The 20,041-nt window shown below is 42.4% G+C and overlaps 2 protein-coding genes across 5 annotated transcripts in view; both read right to left on the reverse strand.

The window, feature by feature from the left end:
* Nucleotides 1-1,482, reverse strand: part of LOC146350947 (scavenger receptor cysteine-rich domain-containing protein DMBT1-like) — a 60,534-nt gene extending 59,052 nt beyond the window's left edge. For all 4 annotated transcript variants that reach the window (XM_084845982.1, XM_084845980.1, XM_084845981.1 and 1 more), the window contains exon 1: nt 1,397-1,482. In XM_084845982.1, the coding sequence (XP_084702108.1) occupies nt 1,397-1,463 (67 nt within the window). In that variant the 5' untranslated portion in view covers nt 1,464-1,482. The remainder of the gene's footprint in view (nt 1-1,396) is intronic.
* Nucleotides 1-20,041, reverse strand: part of LOC146350943 (uncharacterized) — a 351,952-nt gene that overhangs the window by 264,626 nt on the left and 67,285 nt on the right. The gene's annotated exons all lie outside the window — the stretch shown is intronic.

Here is a 20,041-nt window from a genome sequence, read left to right on the forward strand (position 1 = left end):
CAAAACAGCACATCCTGAAATCATTTTTCTCTAGGAAGAACAGCCATCAGACTTTTAATACATGTTCTGTGCTGAGTGTGTCTCAGTCAGGAATGGAATTAGAAGACAGAATCATAAACAGCCAGAACCAACCAAAATAAGTGACTAAGTGACATCCTAAAAATGGCTCCACTGTGGAATTCTAGTCTGCAAATTCATCAAAGAGTGATGCAGAAAAAGTACATTATGTAGCCAAATTATTAGCAGGCTTTGGTCATACCTCAGTGCCAGGCCCAAATGGGCTATACATTTCAATTTAGTGAGATCTGCCATTGCTGGGCCAGCCCTACCATTAGGCAGAGTGAGGCAACTGCCTCAGGCAGATCCTAGGGGATGGCAGCCCCCTGCTGCTTCCTTCATAAGCTACTCTCCCCTGCACCCTATAAGCTAGTCCGTTCTCCTCAGGTGCGGTGTAGGATAATGTCATGTTCCCAGCATTGAAGTCAGATTCAACTGACCGTCTGGTTTAATACTTTACAGCTCTAATCATTTCACTTCTGATATCTCCTTTGCTGGATCCATTCACTTGTAGTCATTCATTTGTGTGTGTGTTTTCTATATGACATGTACATCACCACTTCTAGCTCTCAGCTAAGAAATACACCCAAAAGTTTCTGGGTACAAATATACAAGCTAAAATACATATTTAAAGTCAAACACTCTAATGAAGGAGAAAGGGTAGATTATATCAACCCCCACACATAAGCTTTTCATTTATTTGAGTTTCTAGGTTTTTTCAGTTATTTAAATGTCCTAAGTTTTAGAACCTATACATTTAAAAGCATAAATTTATTTTATTTATATTGTTTAGAAGATGACAGCTGCATTTTTATTGAATTATTTATTTCTTACATTCTAATCTGCCCAATAACTAAAGTTATTTAACATTCTGCCTTCATCAGTTCCTAAATACAAAGGTCTGGACTATTTTAAACTATATTTAATTACTGATTTTATAGAAGTGTCTTACTGAGACACTTCTATAAAGTGCCTCACTTCTGTAAAGTACTTTCTACTAATAAAATACTCCAATGAGCTCAAAGAAGCAGAGCTCATTTTGCTGTGCTGAAACATTTTTTAATGTATAGAACTAATCATGCTTAACTTTTATGTAAAGCACAAAGTTAGTTTTTTAAAAAAAAAATCTGGTTCAGACATAAAACGGCTCTATACGACCGGATCAATGGTTGCTTGTTCCCAACTGTGGTGGGATAATCTAGTCAGAGTCATGCCCTGTAACTGCAAAAACATCCCATTGTCACCAAATTCTGTATGTGGAATTTAGGTAAACCAGCTTGTTTCCTGTTAGGTACTGGATAACAGTCAATAATGTAAGAAGTTTAGACATAGTAATTACCTGAGACAGCTGGCAAAACCAATGTACTGAACAGTGCCAAGCAAGTGAGCATCACTGCGGTATCCATCTTGTCCACTTCTGTCCAGACACCAGAGAAGGAGCATCCAGATTTAAAGTCTTCTACTCATTGGTGTGGTTGTGTACTTCCTTCACTTGGTCTCTGCCATAAATCTGATGACGATGTATTTGATTGTAAATCCATATTTTACTTTTATAATTTCCTTGTCTGGCCAAAGGTGCAGCATTGGTTTGATAACAATGTTCCACTACGTGTAGAAGAACACACCTCTACTGATATATATATAGGTGTCATGCATAGCAAGAACTATGAAGATATGGATTACTTTCCTTGGCTGGGAGAGATTTCCAGTGAAGGGGAAAGTTCGCCACATGGACAACAGAGTGCAGGAGTCCAAGGGCAAATCACTACCACATACTTTTTAAAAACTGAGTGAAGGGAAAATCACCTCCATTCTTAGAGTTAGAGACAGTGTTTGCAGTAGGTTTGTGACAAAAGGGGTATTCATATGTTCCTCACATTGAAAGAATGAATGAAGGGAATCATGGGGCCTCACAAGCCAGTCCCACCCCAGCCACAGATGCAGGCAGTGGCCACACACTCCACCACCCACCTGTTGAGCTGGCAGAGGAAGGGGCTACCTGCATGCCTACTGATGTCTGTGAGCACAGCTTCTCCATGCAAGACAGGATCCATATAGAGCCCCCTCACAGGGCAGCTGAATGCATAGGTGGCGTGTGGGGGGCATGGCCACTGCATGTGTTGGGGCAGGGCCAGTGTATGGAGCCCCACAACCCCCTCATGGGATTTTTCAACATGTGGGCGTGGGGCTCATCTGAATCCCCCTAATAAAACTGCATTTCAGCATAAAAATCAGAGGAAGCAGACTGGCCGTAACAGTCATTGCCACGCAGTGTGCTGTGAAAAGCGCAAAGTATTTATCCTCGGAATACATTTCCCATCGCAGTGCCACATGATTTACTGTCACGGGCCTCGCTGCAGCCTCCGTTGGGGACAGGCAATTGTGTCACATCTCTGCACTGGGTGTTATTAGACCTCCCAGTCCTTTTTGAGGCAAAGATGAAGCAGAACTGGCCACCCTCAGAGGAGGCTGCCCAGTCTATTTCTGTAAGAGTCACTGTTAAGTTGTCTCCTTCCAATCAGAAAGCATGTTCATGTAGAAACACGGCAGTGTTATGTTTGTGGCAAATCCATTCTTTGATCTAGGCCAGGATTTCAGAATAACCTGGGTGAATCACAGACCAGTCCACTCCAGAACACATACTAGACTGGCAAGAATGAGTCCAAGAGGAAGAATAGGAGTTTACCTGTGGCTGTATGCAAGGAAGGAACTATAAAATAAACCTCCACATCTATGAAGCTTTGGATGAATCCAGATTCTTATTTTGAAGTGTCCCAGGCCTTCCTCTGACTGGGCTCCTCAGCAGGCCAGTAATTCTTATCCCTCCACACCTCTGGAGTATAATGAAAAGACTGGCAAAGCTACCCTTCTAGTCAACTGGAGCCCAGCCCGCACCATGCAGTGCAATTGATTCACACTATATGAGGGGTGGGCCATGGGTAGGACCAGATTTAGGGGCAGGTGACTACCTGGTGGGGCAGGCTTGGGAAATGCTGGACTGGAGGTGGGTGTACCTCTCATGGGTTCTCTACCGAACTGTTAATTTATTATTATTATTACTATTATTATTATTACTATTTCCATTTCTATACCACCCGATAGCTGAAGCTCTCTGGGCAGTTAACAAAAATTACAAACGACAAATACAAGATAATAAAACATAGTATAAATTTTTTAACATACAATATTTTAAACAATTTAAAACTATTGGTTCAGCAGCTGAAACAAACACCCTTTCTACATGAGGCATTTATTGTGAGCTAATGCTTCCTGACATGGTAGTTTGTGGGTGCTTTACATGATATTGTCATCCTCCAAACGTGCTTTGCAACTGTTATAGCATTTTGTTTTACTAACAAGGGAAGTATGGTATTTCTGTGAATGGCAATATGTATTTGCGCAATTCACAGTGCTACTTAGTGGTTGTGTAATGGAACATATAGAAAAGCATAGAAAGAAAATCCCGGGGGGGGGGGGGAGAACGTGTAAAGATTATTCTTTGCATAACCGTGCAAAGAATCCAGAAGCAGAAGCCTCAGTAACGTGGCAGTTAAAAGCCTCATGTAGAAAAGCCTAAATAGTTTTTTAAGAGTTTATCTTTTGTTGTAAAGCTGCCAACACCTACCTGCACTGCCAGTGTCACATCATTTATTATTATGTTGTTGTTGTTTAAATTTATGGGAAATTTTACAATATCAGTGCCCATTCAACAAATCATGTGCATGTGAGTGTTTGTAGTCAAATCCATGTGTGCTGATTTGTCATGTATGTATCCCAGGGATGCATCATGCATGCAAATTGTGCATGAAATTCATAAAATAGGCTACAACTACAATAAATAAAGGCAGTATTCAAAAGTTGAATAATTGCGGGGGGGCCCTGGGGGACTTTTATAGGGTTGATCCTGGCCTTTGAAATATTTGGTTCACATTTCAAACCAAACTGACCTGATCCACACCTCCCACAATAATGTGTGGATCAGAATGCAGTTATCCTTCAGAATTTGCACTTCTCCTAATTTTGCCATACAGTTCTTTGCCCAAAAAATGAAAAAAGAAAGAAAGAAAATGATAAAATACTCTTAGAGAGCAATCCTATGGCTGCTAATCAGCAGCTAGATGGCCATAGGATACGTCGCTCTCCAGGAACTGACCTCGAAGTCCGCTCTCCAAGGTCAGTTCCTGGAAAACCAACCTTCCCCCCTTCCCATGCTGCTTCGCATGCAGCTCAGAACAGTCCCATGCTTCACGCTCAAAAGAAGAGCACAGAGCGGCGAAAATGGGGAATTCTGGGAGGGGGGTTCCAGGGGGTTCCGGGGCGGGGAAGGCAGAAATGCCGGTATGACACATCTTACATGTCATCTGGCAGCCTCCTCCCCTGCTACGCCTTCCCACAGCTACACAGCCAAAATTGGCTGTCTAGCCACAAATGCAGGGTAGCTGAAGCACGGAGAGGACGATCCCCTCTGTGCTTCTCCTGCCCTGCATTGGATAGGCGGTCGCCTCAGAGTTCGGAGGTAGTCGCCTATCCCCATAGGATTGCGCCATTAGAAAGATATACTTTGAGAGAAAATATGTTTAGTAATGCATACAATTCAAAATATGTATTCAAATACAAAATTTTGTGCAGATTTTTTAAAAATGGCAAATTAATGTGGAAACAGGATGGAACAGACTTAGGAATGAACACGTGAAACTGACATGGACTGGAAATAGTCTGATCCACCCATCCCTACTTATAGCCTCTGCCAGGGACCTTTTCAGCCTTTTCTCACTGTACTTCACAAGTGACAATACTGTCAATGGGAAGACATTCTCCTCCAAGGATTGATGGACTCCCAACAAGGATATGCATTTGTACGTAAATACTCAAGTTGTTCTAGACTGGTTCTGGATGGGGATACATATCCTCATGAGAAGGTGCAACCAGCTCATTCAGTTGAACCCAGATGAGCATCATGAGCATACTGTGGCTCTGAAGTGTGTCTCAGCATCCACATTAATCCCACACAGAGGCCTGTTTTGTTTGTGCATGTGGATCCCCCTTATTGGAAAAAGTGTATACGGCTGTTCCAGAAAATTATTTTTCAAATATTGTATGCATATTTTTACAACTTTCTCTAAGGAGAAATTCTCCTGGTCTTGCCTATGGGAAATCTTGAACATAAAGTAAAGGAAAGGTCACAAACAAAGGAGGAAATCTGACTTGAGAAAATAACAGCATGCTTATCAAAGGATATTCTTGATAACTCAAGAGTACATCATGTCCTTAGGACTGCTGTCCGAGAGACTTGATTGACAGGCCAGAAGTGCAACTTCTCGAATGAAAAGCCAAGAGGACTGTAAACATTGGCAGTGACCTAGAGAAAGGAGAGGTGATATTCCTCTCTCCTTTGTCATGAGGAGAGAGGCAGGAAAGAGTTTCCCCTCATCAGTGTTCAACTAACATACAAATATTTGAGAAAGTAAAAGGATTTGTGTGGCATTTGTCCCAGATAATTGATTTCAGGATCATTTGAACATATTCATGAAAGCTAGCTTGTAAACATTAAAACACTTTAATGTCAGTAAAGTACATTCATTTGCAGTTAGGAATAATGCAAATCTTTTGGTTCCAAGTACTAGAAAATGTGTGGTTTGAATGACCAAGAATTGCAGTCACCATCCAGGCAAAACAGCATGCCTTATCAAACAGTTTGTTTACCAGTGAAACACATAAGGAATCTAAAAATATGTTTAACCGTTATCACCAGCTCAGCACCTGTTTGAAAATAAAACCCATTTCAAGTCTCCAGTAGAATGAGGCATGAAATTATCAAATTAGTTATAGTGTTGCTAAGGGTGTCACATATGACTATTTATATATATATATATATATATATATATATATATATATAAAATAAATCATTTTAAACCTATAAAAAAAGGAAAGAAGCTTTGCCCCGAATGTAGACTGAAGGGAAACCATCTGGTGCAAGAAGAAGGCATGTTAGTGAGAGACACCTTCTGCGAACCATTAATGAAAAACTGGTTAAAGTCACATACAGCATTCCACACAGCAAAATGAAGGGTATAGTAACTGTTAAAACAAAGGACTGTAGCTTATCACTGTTCAAACCCACAGTCTTGACTTCTTGCAAACAGCCATGTCAAACTCTTAAACATATAGGGCATCTTTTTTAAATAACGTGTTCATCTTCCAGTTAAATGCCATCAATTGCCATCAATGCCCTACTGTGTTCTACATAGGACAAATAGGCCAGTCTCTACACAACAGAATAAAAGGACGCAACCCTGACACCAAAACTGGCAATATTAAAAAAAAAACAGCAGGAGAACACTGCAACCTCTCAAGACATTCTGTCAATGACTCTAAGGTGGCCATTCTTGAGCAAAGGAAATACAAAGACAGATTTCAACACGAAACATCTGAACATTCATCAAGAGGTTCAACTCCATCTCCTGTGGCTTGAACAGGGACAAATGCCTTTTATCATACTGCCTGTGTTAATCAGCTTGACAATGCAAGGATGTTTGTGTTATCACCAAAGAACTGTTTTATGAATGGACACTGTAAATGTCATCATCACTGTCTGCATTTCCTGCATTTCAACCCCCCCACACAGACACACATATCCATCCATCCATCTAGCTATCATCTATCATCTATCTATCTATCTATCTATCTATCTATCTATCTATCTATCTATCTATCTATCTGCCAATTGAGGACAACACTTCACACATCTGACAGAGTGGACAGTGCCCATGAAAGCTTATGCCATAATAATTTTGTTAGTCTTTAAGCTGCCACAAGCTTCTCTATTGTTTTCATGTGTTTTGACTAATACAGCATCTCTACACCAGCCTAAAATCCTGCACTTAAAAGGGGGCTTTCTGCTTCTGCTTTAAATGCAGGATCACAAGACTCACTCTTTCACCCCCTTTCATCCTCCTTCTCCCTGTATCTGAGTCTTCCATTATCTTTCATTGATCTCGCTCCTCTTCTTGCAGCTTTTCCTCTGTTCACAGAGGGAACTGAAGTGGAACACAGATGGGGTAATTTGATAGCTCATTATCTGCGATCTATTTAAAAACAGAACAAAGGGCAGGAGATGCCCTGGAGGATCACGGCGTCAGGTAAAGAGCCCGCATACTTCCGTAAGAGAGCCATCTCAATAGCAGGATAAAAGCTCCGTGTGAAGAAAGCCATAGAGTGCATTAGATTCAATGATACTCACTCCCAGGTAAGCGGGTATACACCTGCAACCTAACAAGGTAATCCTGTACCCCCTTACCTGGGATGAAGTCCCATGGAACTCAGTGGGACTTGCTTCTGAGTACACACTATACACATACAGAATTTTATTGTAAGCATAGTAGGCAGGGCCATTCCATGAAACTACATTAAGGCTACATTGATTATTGAAGCAGGCATGGGTACTTCTGAGCAGACATGCATAGGATTGCACTGCAAAGGAGTGTGTGTGCGCATGTATGTGTAATCCTTTCAGCTAGTCTGGCTTGCAAATTGCATATGTGTGAATGTGTGAGTTACTGAGTATTTCCTGCTTCCTGCAGTAGCAACCCAAAAACAAGAACATTCTTACTTGCTTCATGAAGAAGCAGATGCTTTGCCTACAGACGGTTACAGGTTCAATTCCTGACATTTCTACTTTTAAAAGTGCAGCGAAAGAATGCCTGAGACCACAGAGAGCTTTTGCCAGCCAGGAATGAAAGTCTGGAACTAGATCAGGTCCATGGTTGTCATGCTTGGGCACCTGCCAAGGCCCACAGATTAGCAGGGGGTCTGACCAGAGACACCAGGAAATGCCCTATGCTGTCATTCCCCATCCTCTTTGTTTGGGAATAAAATGGTTCTGGTAGCAGGACTACAATGGCTGATGTAGAGGAGCAAGTCCTAGAACATCAGGCTTGCTATTCCCCAGGTTCTCCACCCATTACATTTGTATAATAGGATATGGGATATGTCTTCTCCACTTCCTGTTTTTTAAAACTGCAACTCAGAATTTAATCCCAGTAGGCGACAGCTACTTGCTACCCTTTCCTGAAATATCCCCACCCTACCCCACGCACATCTCTCAGACAATGAACTGTATACAAAGTTAATGCAAAGAAGTAAAACAAGTAGTACAACACACTCCTATTACAAACAATTGTCATGATATAATGATGAAAACCTTTGTCTAGCAATAACCATGTTTTACACACACACACACAGTCACAGAGTCTAGCAGCCTGTGATAGGCCCTCCGACAGGAATCTTCCTCGCATCCCAACAATCAATATGGGTTCTGGTCTGGTTTTGGTACAAAGACTGCCTTGGTCACCCTGATGAAGGATCTACACCAAAAGAAAGACAGGGGGAGTGTTCCCCTGCCACTTTTCCTGGACCTTTCAGTGGTTTTCAGTATCACTGAACATGTCATCCTTCTGGATAGGCTCTCAGGGTTTGGAGTTGGAGGCACCATGTTACAATGGTTCAGCTCCTGCCTGGGGGACCAATTCCAGAAGGTGGTGTGGGGACTACTACTCAGCTCCATGGTGTTTATGCAACAAGTCCCCACAGGATTCCATTTTGTTTCCCATGCTTTTTAACATTTACAGGAAGCCACTGGGAAAGGTCATTCCTCGGGGAGAGTTGCCATCAGCACGCTGATGACACTCACCTCTACCTCCCACTAAGGATCAGATATTTCTGCAATAATGTATGCCATGATACATCTCTGCAGTAATATATGCAATCTAGTAATCTTAAGGACACTATAAAAATACAAGAAAATAGGCAAGCCAAGTGTGCCTCAACAGCATGAGGTAGAAGTTTGTTTCAAGCACTTTATGGGTAGAAATGTTTATGGAACTCTCATCTCAGACTTTTAAATTGCCTTTGCCATGAAGCAAATTCTTAACTTTGAACTCAAGAGACCATTCTTAATGAATAAACACAGGATTGCCACCTTAGAGGGAAAGGAAAATTATTTATATATTTATGTATTTCTTTATATGTAGACAAATGTAACATTTCTCTGCAAAATGAGACCCTCGTGGGAATATTATTTTTTTTTTGCATCAAGGTGAAAGGGTATGCAACTGTTTCCAAGGCAGAGGGCTCTTCCTAGTCAGAGGATGAAGGAACGCATCCCTGTTGCTGAGGCAACCATTTTAGAATGCAGATCCAAATGCAGATGCATTTCTTCTGTACGACATCACTTTCAATGCGATGAGCATACGGACATACATCACATGCAAGGGCATATCACTCTAAATGTGTTGGCTGTAGGGAAAACTTCCATTGCCCCTCCCAAACAGCACTAATTTGGTGAAACAATAGCTGGAAACGGACACAATATCCATGAATAAGTTGAAGGTAGATTTTCTCATGAACGTTTTCACACACACCCTGAATGGCAAGCTTCACAGCAAAATCAAACTACTAAAAAACTTGCTAAAGTACTCATTATGCTGCCTGCAGACAAATGTGCCCCCATGAATCAAGTGAGACAAGCAAGCCATATGCTATAGGAAAGGAGGACACTCCAAGCCAACTAGCTAAAACAACCCAGGATTTAAAATCTCTTATTTATTCATGCATTTAAAATGTTTCTATACCACTATTCACAAAAGTTTTGTGGTGGTCTCGAGCAATTAAAATAACAATAAAAGCAACAATAAAATATATAATGCAAACAAAAAACAACAGTGCAGCAAGCAAAATCAATTAGGGCAATGAATGGCAGTGTTTAATTCCCAAGGCCAGCTGAAACAATCAAGTTTTTATTTGTCTGCAGAAAGCAGGAAGCAGGCTGTTCAAATTCCCCTAGGAAGTCGGTTTCACTAGTTTTGGGCCTACTATAGAAGAGACCCTGATGGTGGTAGAAGCCAATAGCTCTCTCACACACACACGGCAGAATATGGAGTAGGGGGAAGGTATGCTTGCTTCTTGGAGGGTTGCCCCACCACTGGCTGTTACAGCTGTCACACCAAGTTTGGTAGCCAATGAAAACCCTGATGCTGAAGTATAGATGGACCCTTGGCATGACCCAGCATGGATCTTCTTATGTTCTAATGTATGTTTCTACACACCTAAAGTCCCTTCACATGCTGGCCAGCCACGTGGACGGACGGGGGCATTGCTGCCGGGTGCATCAGGGTCGTGGCCAGCTCCCATGGCCCTGCAACTACTCTCATGTGTTTTTTCAATGTTTGGGGCAGTGGGGCAGGGGGCTCATCTGAATCTCATTATTGACATTTACAGAGGAGAATTTTGAGGAGCTCATTAATTTCAACGGTGTGCTTTTTATACTGGCATAAATGGAGTGAATTTCAGGCGGTGAAAACCCATCTACTCCTGAAGTATTGTAATGGGAGGAACCTGAAAAGTCTGAATCTCGTAATTTTGATGAGGCTCAGAAACAACCATCAATATAAACATCCAATATATAGCAGCAATGCTGTGAAAGAGCCATGAAGCAGGTCAGATGATATTTTCTATTGCATCTATGCTTAGAGTTTTGTCAACTTTAGCAAAACCAAAGACTTTACACACTCAAAAGCACAGAGCAATATAAAAAAGATTCATATGTCCTATGATTTCATAGGGTTTTATTATATATCCCATAAAAATGAATCCTAGAACTCCATCTAGAGGATGATTGATAGTTGTTTAATGTGAGTGATTTGGGTTCTTGCCTTCAGTTTTATTTCAGTTACATTGACATCTATGAGTTTGTATATATCACAGTTTAGCACAACAGAGGCTTTGGCTGTCTCTCTGGATGTACACCCAAAATATTTTCCCCAGGCTTGTTTGTTGGTTTTCGGTGCCTTCATAATGGTGACCCTCTTCTGCCTGCTTTGGAACCAAGCTGGATTTGTCACCAGTTATGAATTTGTCTCGAGCAGCAACAGTTCCGAAATTGTTGTATTTTGTGGATGCCAACTGAGCTGAATTGTCTTTTGTTTCTGGAAGTGCTATTAACACCTTTTCCTATATATGCCTGCCCAAGAACTGGGATCTGTTGGAGGGGCCCTCCTCTGCGTCCCACCAGTACGAGACATAAACTATGGTGGGACATAGGAGGGGGCCTTCTCTGCTGTGGCACCCTGGTTGTGGAATGCCCTCCCCTTGGAGGCCAGATTGGCACAGACATTGGTCTCATTTTGGCACCAAGTAAAAACGTAGCTTTTTACCAAAGCCTTTGAGGGCTAAGCGCATTCCCCAGCACATTGTTTTAACTGTTTTATTGTTTTAGATTTTAACTGGTTTTAGCTTGTTTAATAGTTTAATATGATTTTAGGTGTTAAATTATTTATCATTTACGTTGATTTTATCTGTATGCCGCCCTGAGATCTTAATGATATAGGGCGGGATAGAAATGTTTTAAATAAATAAATAAACAATATTTAAAATGTCCTGCACAGGGCAAAAATTATATCAAGGTTAAAAATGCTCTACATGTAGAGTAATGGAGATGTAATGCGTGGTGAAATTGCTTGTGGAAGTGGAATAAATGTATTGGATTAGAATCTATTATCATTAGACACTTGCACAGAGATGAAAACAGGGTTTCTGCAAGCATTAGAAACTTTGCATTCATGGAATTGCACCACTGCACATTACGCAGTAAAAACACATAATTTGGTGGGTAATTTGTTGATATCAACTTGGCAATTCTTTTGGCAATGTTCAGGAACATGTATTACCCACAATAAATGAATAGTGGTACAAGGTTTGACAATTTTGTCTTTTATAAACATGTATGGGAAATGACAAACCACACAGGGGTCTCACTGCTTTTGCTGTGTTTTGGGAACTACCGACCTGTTGAGAATATCTGACAATTATTTTCATTTCCATGGTATAATATTGATTTGGATGCTTTTTTATTATTCTATTACTTGTCCTGTGTCGTTTTGTAATATTTAAAATATTTTTAAATCATATATTCATTTTAGGAAAAAAAATGACCTCTGAATGAAACTGAACTCTGAATCTGACTTACTGAAGTCCTACTTGGCAGCTATATAACTCAAATGTTCCTACCTTGAACAAGTGATGCTTATTCCTTCTGGCCTCTCTGAGCTGCAGAAAAGGAAGTATAAGAAATATAAATAATGCTTGGAAAGACCACATCCAGACATTTTTGGGGATAAATTCCAAATGCTCCCCCTTGTAACCACATGTGTGTGGGTGGGTTAAACCATCCCACCCACCCCTGTCTAAGTTTGCCCCCCCACACACGGGGGGCAGGGGGTATAAAGAAAAAACCTCAATTGGCATCAGTGTTGTTGCTTTTTTAACCCCACACAGTGTGGTGAGTTTAGGGAGAAAGGGGCTTGGTGGGAAGGTTGACACCCCTCTACCTCCATCCACTGATCCTGATCCATATCGGGGCCTCAACACTTACTAAAGTTTTTAAAAGTTAGGATCAGAAACACGTTACTCATTTAACATAGCATGTAATTTAGTCCTCATAATCCCAATTTAGTCCCATCATGGGGGGAAAGCACTACAAAAGCTAATGCCACAATACCCTCAGCATTCCTGGGGCCAGGTCATTCTGCTCAGGGCCAGCCTTAGGGGTGGGCGAGCTGGGCAGTTGCCCAGGGTGCTGAGCTGAGGGGGGTGCCAAGCTGAGCTCAGTGGCTGTGTTTTGTGAATGTACTGTCTTCAGTGAGCTAGAATGGCAAAAAGCAAGTGTCTAATCTTTTTTTTCCCTTCAATTTCCACTTTGATGTCATTTGCGCTAGATAAAAATCTGTGGAACACAGCTTCACTTTGAGGCAATGTTACCAAGCACTTAGCACTTCAAATACTGTAAACACTATATAGATAATAATAAATTAAAGCTGTAAGCTATTTAAGGTCAAGCTAGATAACTTTTTATGTGTAACTTTTTGTTATTTTTAAAGATAAAAATAATGGATATTCTAAAATAAAGAATACTTACCAAAGTTAGGAACTGATACAAAACAAAAAATATTAAAAGTAAAACCTATGGTAGCTCTGCTATTCATTCATTCATTCATTCATTCATTGCATTTATATCCCACCTTTTTTCCTCTTGCAAGGAACCAAGGCAGCTTACATTATCCACCTCCTCTCCGTTTCATCCTCACAACAACAACCCTGTAGATAGGTTGGGTTCAGAGTCTATGACTGGCCCAAAGTCACCCAGTGAGCTTACGTGGCCAAGTAGGGACAAGAACCCAGATCTCCCAGTTCCCAGTCCAACACTCTCACCAGTACACCATGCTGTCTCTATGTTGCAGAGTGGAGTGCCACTGCTCAGAATGTGGCTTTTCGAACTTTGGCTTGTGCAGACTGAAGCAGACTAAGAAATCAAGGTTTTGAGCAATGTCGTTCTCGATGGACATCATACATGCACCAGGCCCCATAAATCCTCTGGGTAGACCTGCAAAATTGACTACAGGGGCACCAAAGTTACTCTTCGCCTAGGGCACTATTTATCTCAGGCCGGCCCTGATTTTGCTGCTAGGATGTACACTGGCTCCGACTGCACCAAGAAGAATATGTCCTCAGCGTTTGTCCAGCACTAGTGATAACACAGTGGAGTGCTTGATGCAGAACAGTGGAGGCGGTGCTTCTCCCTGCCTTCCCCAGGAACTCACCTGGGCTTGCTGGCTCAGAGAGCCCCCTTTCTGCATAGTGCATATTTACCTATATGCACTCTTCTGGGAAGAAACTGCTTCAACAAATGGAATAAAGGAAGGCTGTTTGACCATATTGTTTGTTTCCCCATATTTTAGTGGGAAGGGGGCGACACTCGGTGGCCATGGGTGTTGTGAATCCTCTGCGCATCTTGCATTATTGGGGGCAGCCTTCCCCAACCTGGTGCCCTCCAGATATTTTGGACTATAGCTCCCATCACTTCTGATCATTGGCCAAACTAACTGGGGCTGATGGAAGTTGTAGTACAAAACATCTCTGGGGGGGTATCAGGTTTGGCAAGGCTGATTTCAGGGGAAGTACAGAGGATGTTCAGGAATCCTGCTTTGAGATACAGCCTCCCTCTGCCTGATAATACCCCCTTGGTTAGCTGTGTGGTGTGCCTTGTCCTTGCTGCCTCTGGAGGGTTTTCGTATGTGGAGTCCCGAAAGAGAGCATCTTTATAGCCTGAGCATCCAAGCCCCCTTGACGCAGCAGAGCAGTCTGGCAGCTTTCTCACCATCCCAAGTCCATATCACTCACTCTTGCTGCTTGATTTGGCTGAAGCAGCTGAGCCTGCAGCAAAGGAAGATCTGAAGGGGAGACCGCTTAGTTATTTCATCGTTGTGAAGGGAAGCCTGCTTAGTAACAGAGTATTTGGAAAATGTTCACTGTAGAAAGACAAAGATGGATGTGTGAAGTAGTGTTGAAATAGTAATGATTAAAAAAATATGGAGCAATGTTCTGTTGCATAATATTGCATGCAGCATCTGAAGGTGTGAAATATTAACCCTACTGCAAACAGAACCTTTGTACGTTACAGTGCCAGATACAGTAGTGGGAGACACAAATCCAATTTTGTGTGTGTCTTCATTTCTCTATCACATCAGCCACTGTAGAAGATTAAATAGATATTCGTGTTTATTGCTGCACTTGAACCTGATTGATACCACGGAGTTTTGTAAAATAAAGATTTCAGAACTATATGCATGTGCAGAGTTGCCAGGAGCTTACTGTTGCAAATGACTGCGAAGGATGAGAAGTCCTGGCCAACTGCAGCCAGGAAGAATGTGTCTTTCCCCTTCTCCATGGGGCAATGGAGCCTTCCACAACTAGCTGTGGGATGTGAGGTTGCAAATAGATTTGATCTCTACTGAGTATTATCAAGCTGTAGCTCTGTATTTAGGAAGCTCTTGGCTGCAAGTTAACCATCTACACCAGGGGTTCCCAACCTTTTTGGACCCATGGGCACATTTGGGAATTTGAGATACTGCTGTGGGCACCACCACAAAATGGTGGATCACCACTTTGGCGTCTGCCTGTTGTGTCTATGGACCTTAAGCTGTGTCTTATTCAGCAAAATCTTGTGCTTCGTACCTATTGGACACTGCAATGTTTCTTTAATAAGGGATTGTCTAATTCAGCTATTGCTCACAGTGGAATATAAATAAATTTTCTTTTAAACATATTTCCAATATTTGCTTCTTTTTGTGCGGAGGTCATTACACAGAAAAAAATTGTGCCGGAACAGTCTTTAATATTCACTGATGTACACGCTCTTTTAGGGCGCAATCTAGCTGAACAGCAGCTAGACGGCCATAGGATTATTCAGTTTTCAGGAACCAACCTCGGTGCCCATGCTCCAAGGTTGGTTCCCAGAAAACAACCTCCCCACCCCTTCCCCCACCACCTCATAGGTGGTGTGGATCATTCCCGGGCCCTGCACTTCGAAGAGCAGTGCAGAGCAGGGCAAAGGGGGTGCTCCTCACGGCGGGAAGGGGCGGGGAGTACGGAAGTACCAGTGTGACAGTTTCTATGCATCATCCAGCCTCCTCCCACTCCGAAGTCCCACGGCTAGATGGCCGAAATCGGCTGTCTAGCCACAAATGCAGGGCAGCTAGACCCCAGAGGAGATCCCCTCCATGCTCCGTCCAGCCTGCACTAGATAGGCGGTCGCCTCCGGGTTCAGAGGAGGCTACCTACCCTGACAGGATTGCTCCCTCCAATTATTTACCTACTTCCTGGAAAGTAACAAATGGTCAGTGTAAATTCATTCTCTGCACGCTTTTGACAGCTAAAGGACTAATATTACAACACTGGGAGGATAAACGCTCGCCTCCTATAACACAATGGACTGAGGACCTTACAACATTTTCAGTATTCAAAAGGATGGCACATAGACACCGCCTTCAAATGGATACTCATTTGGGTGTTCGGTCCACCTTTGTTGCAGCCTATGCCTCATGGCTAGAAAGTTGTATGCAATTCATACAAATCCATGTATGTATATTAAAAATAATAATCAAAAATGAAAAAAATATTTTTTTAAAAAATTGGATGCCCGAAGGGGAGTCCTGATCAATACTAATTTACACACTTCAGGCAAAGAGTACACCAGAAATTGCCATGGGCTGAGCACAATTTTGGCTTTTTACTAGCAAGAATTAGTAAGGGGGAAATCTTTAGATCCAATTTCCATTTTTAGTAAATGCCCTGAATATTCTCAATAAAACACGACATAAAAATACAACCAAGTAGACTAAAACAATAGTTATAAGAAATGCATAAGATTACCAAACCTTCAAGCTAAGTCAGTGCTTCTTAACATGCCTTGTTATCAAAGAGTTCAATTTAAAAGGAAGAGCTCTCTAGGTTTCACGTTTCTTACCCAGCTCTGAATAGGCTGATAGATACACTGGCTTGGTGAGCTTCTAAAATGGTAAAGAAGCTGATATGCTCAAAACATCAGAGCAGATTTTTTCACTTTCTACAACATCACTTAATTGTTTACTATCCCACACATTGAGATCAGTCTCAACTTCTCAAAAATTCCAGTGATATTAAAACACACAAACAGAGGCATACAGTTAAATATATATTTCAGGCTAGACAAGATTTCTTCTAAATCCTATCTTTGCGAAAACAATTCCCATCTCAATATTTACTACGACACAACCTGATTCCATAAACATCCCTAAACATTTATAAATCAGGTTTCTAATATTTATTCCCTATACAATATTTCTCTGTACAATATTCCCTATACGCTCCCTCAATAATACTAGAACCTGGGGTCATCCCATGAAGCTGATTGGTGGGAGATTCAGGACAGATAAAAGGAAGTACTTCTTCACATAGACTGACATAGTACATAATTAAACTGGGGAATTCACTACCACAAGACGTAGTGATGGCCACCAACTTGGATGGCTTTAAAAGGGGTTTGGACAAATTCCTGGAAGAAAAGGCTATCAATGGCTACTAGTCTTGATGGCTATGTGATACCTCCAGTATGAGAGGCAGTGAGCCTATTTACACCAGTTGCTGGGGAACATGGGTGGGAAGGTGTTGTCGCACTCATGTCCTGCTTGTGGGTTTCCCATGGGGAACTGTTTGGCTACTGTATGAACAGAATGCTGGACAAGATGGACCCTTGGTCTGATCCAGCATGGCTCTTCCTATGTTCTTATTTATTGACTATTAATTATTGACCATTAACTGATAAGTGAAATTCTTAGTATACCTTTGACCATGAGTAATAAAGTAATTCATGTTTTATCACCCAATGGATGAGATGGCTAAATAGCATCACCAATGCAATGAATATGAACTTGAGCACACACCGGGAGAGAGCGCAGGACAGGAAGGCCTGGCGTGCTATGGTCCATGGGGTCACGAAGAGTCGGACACGACTGAACGACTGAACAACAACAATGCTTCAGATAAAATTGCCATCAAACATTAAGTTTTTCAACACTTCATTTGCCAAATAACTCTTGACCCAGAGAGATTAGGAAGTTTGGAAGGGCTTCGTTTGGAAGAGTTTGGTTAGTAACTATTAGCTCTAGGAGAATAGCATACATTTATAGCTGCCTGGTTTGATTCGGGATTTCTATCGACCACTGTTGGAGTTCTTGGTGCAGCACACTTACTGTGCCTCCCTCACCCAGTTTTGTCCACTAGAACATAAGAAGAGCCGTGCTGGATCAAATTTGGGGCATCAAAAAATTTAACCTCTTTGTTGTGACTGGAACGTGCATTGATCTTGAGGTAATTGATGCCACCCATTTTTACAACAGTTCCACATTTAGAGGCCTCCCTGATTTTGCTTTCACTCTCTAGGTCACCCTGATCATTCTGGTCTGGGGGAACACTAGCACATCCCTAGTACTAAGTTTGTTTTTGGAGAATGGTATTGTCACTCACAGCACTTCTGTGGAAGAGAATGCCCCATTTAGTGTTCTAGTCTGTCCGACACTATGCCCTCTTTGACATACAGAGCAACACCTTCCCCAGTACCGCCTTCCCAGTCCTTCCTGTAGAGTTTATATCCAGAGATGACAGTACCCCACCAGTTCCACCAGATTTCCATAATGCCCACTATATCTAGGTTCTCCTTTAAAAGAAAGCACTCCAACTCCCCCATTTTGGCTCAGGGGCTTCTAGCATCTCCACTGAAACACCTGTCTGGTGTCCCTTCCCAGATGCCTCTGGCATGTGCATCTTTTGCTATGGCACTTAGGCCTCTTTGGTAGGCTATCATATTCTGCCATATACTCCTGGCCTATTTCCTCCTCTTCTACATTTGGGCAATAGAAAATATTCTTATTTTCATCCCGTATGGATGATTTAAGGGCCACAGTGGCTTAGTGGTTAAGACGCTGAACTGCAGACTGGAAGGTCGGCAGGTCAGCAGAGCGAGACCCGAGTGCTGCATGACGGAGTGAGCTCCCGTCTTCAGTCTCAACTCCTGCCAACCTGCAGTTTGAAAGCAAGAAATTGCAAGTAGATAAATAGGTACCGCCTCGGCGGGAAAGGTAACAGCGTTCTGTGCACCTCAGTGTTCAGTCATGCCGGCCACATGACCACGGATGCGTCTTCGGGCAGCGCTGGCTCTTCGGCTTAGAAACGGGGATGAGCACCGCACCCTAGAGTCGGACACAACTGGTTGGGGACACCTTTTTATGGATGATTTAAATGCTGAACCAAATGCTTCCCAGCTCCTGTCAGCTTTTCCCAAGGGTTTAATTTAAAAGCTGTTCTGCCACCCTTTTTATGTTCAGTACCAGCAGTCTGGCTCCATTTTGGTTCAAGTACAGCCTGTTGGGTACCTGGTTACCTCCAGGTGGAAAGCTGGTGTGGGTGAGTTGGAGAGGGAAAATGCCTTTCAAAACCATTCACTTCAGACTGCAGGTGTGGGCTCACATGACCCAATTCCCCTCTATATATATATTTTTAAAAGTCCCTTCACATAGACAACTAGCGTGCCAGGAAGAAGACTAGGCTACAATTGTTCTCCCTAACATCTATGAACAAGAACTGATTTTGTATGAACAAATATTAATTATATCACATAAGCCTCTCCCTGACTTTTTGTCTGGGAATCTTCACTTCTGCATGTGTTATAAAAAGGAGAAGCTAGGGATTTTGAAAAGAAACGTTTATTTAATTTACAGAGGCTACAAAGGGGGAAATAGTGTTAAGCATCACTTGTGAAAGTGGGGCTGTGCTAGTTGGACAATAAAGTCACTGCCACTGCCTTTGAAATGCTAAATCAAGGGATATGTTGAAGTAGGGATGTCAGAGAATTCCGCCACGGATCTCGGTGAGGCCAAATGCCAGTGCATTCGGCCCCCCGAGCTCCGTGGTGCAACAGCCTGCCACCCCCCCGCCCCCTGCGGATCCCCCTCGGACAAGACTTACCTGGGGCGGATGTTCCGGATGGCAGCGGCTCCAGCAGCGGCTTCGGTGGCAGTGGTGGCGGCAGCCGGTCTTCCGACCGGCTGCTGCCGCTGCCGCCATTTACAGTCTTTTTTTTTTCCTCCCCCCCATTCATGATAGGCTATGTAAAGACTTACGTAGCCTATCACATCTGGATTAAAAAAAAATGCGTATGCAAATGGCGGCGGCTACAGCCGCCACCATTTGCGTTCCCTATTTTTGGTTGTCTTAGTCTACGTAAATATTTACGTAGACTACGACGGCGAAACTAAGGGGGAACGCAAATAGCGTTGCGGACGCTATTTGCATTCCCCCTTATTTTTGGCCATCTTAGTCTATGTAAATATTTACGTAGACTAAGACGGTGAAAATAAAGGGGAACGCAAATAGCGTCCGCTATGCTATTTGCGTTCCCCCTTAGTTTCGCCATCTTAGTCTATGTAAATATTTACATAAACTAAGACAGCCAAAAATAAGAAACGCAAATGGCAGCGGCTGTAGCCGCTGCCATTTGCGTAAACGTTTTTGTTTGTTTTTTAACCCAGACGTGATAGGCTACGTAAGTCTTTACATA

The sequence above is a fragment of the Heloderma suspectum genome, chromosome 3 (assembly GCF_057233095.1).
Source record: "Heloderma suspectum isolate Gila_16-S chromosome 3, 16-S_ref, whole genome shotgun sequence".
Classification (NCBI taxonomy): Eukaryota; Metazoa; Chordata; class Lepidosauria; order Squamata; family Helodermatidae; genus Heloderma; species Heloderma suspectum.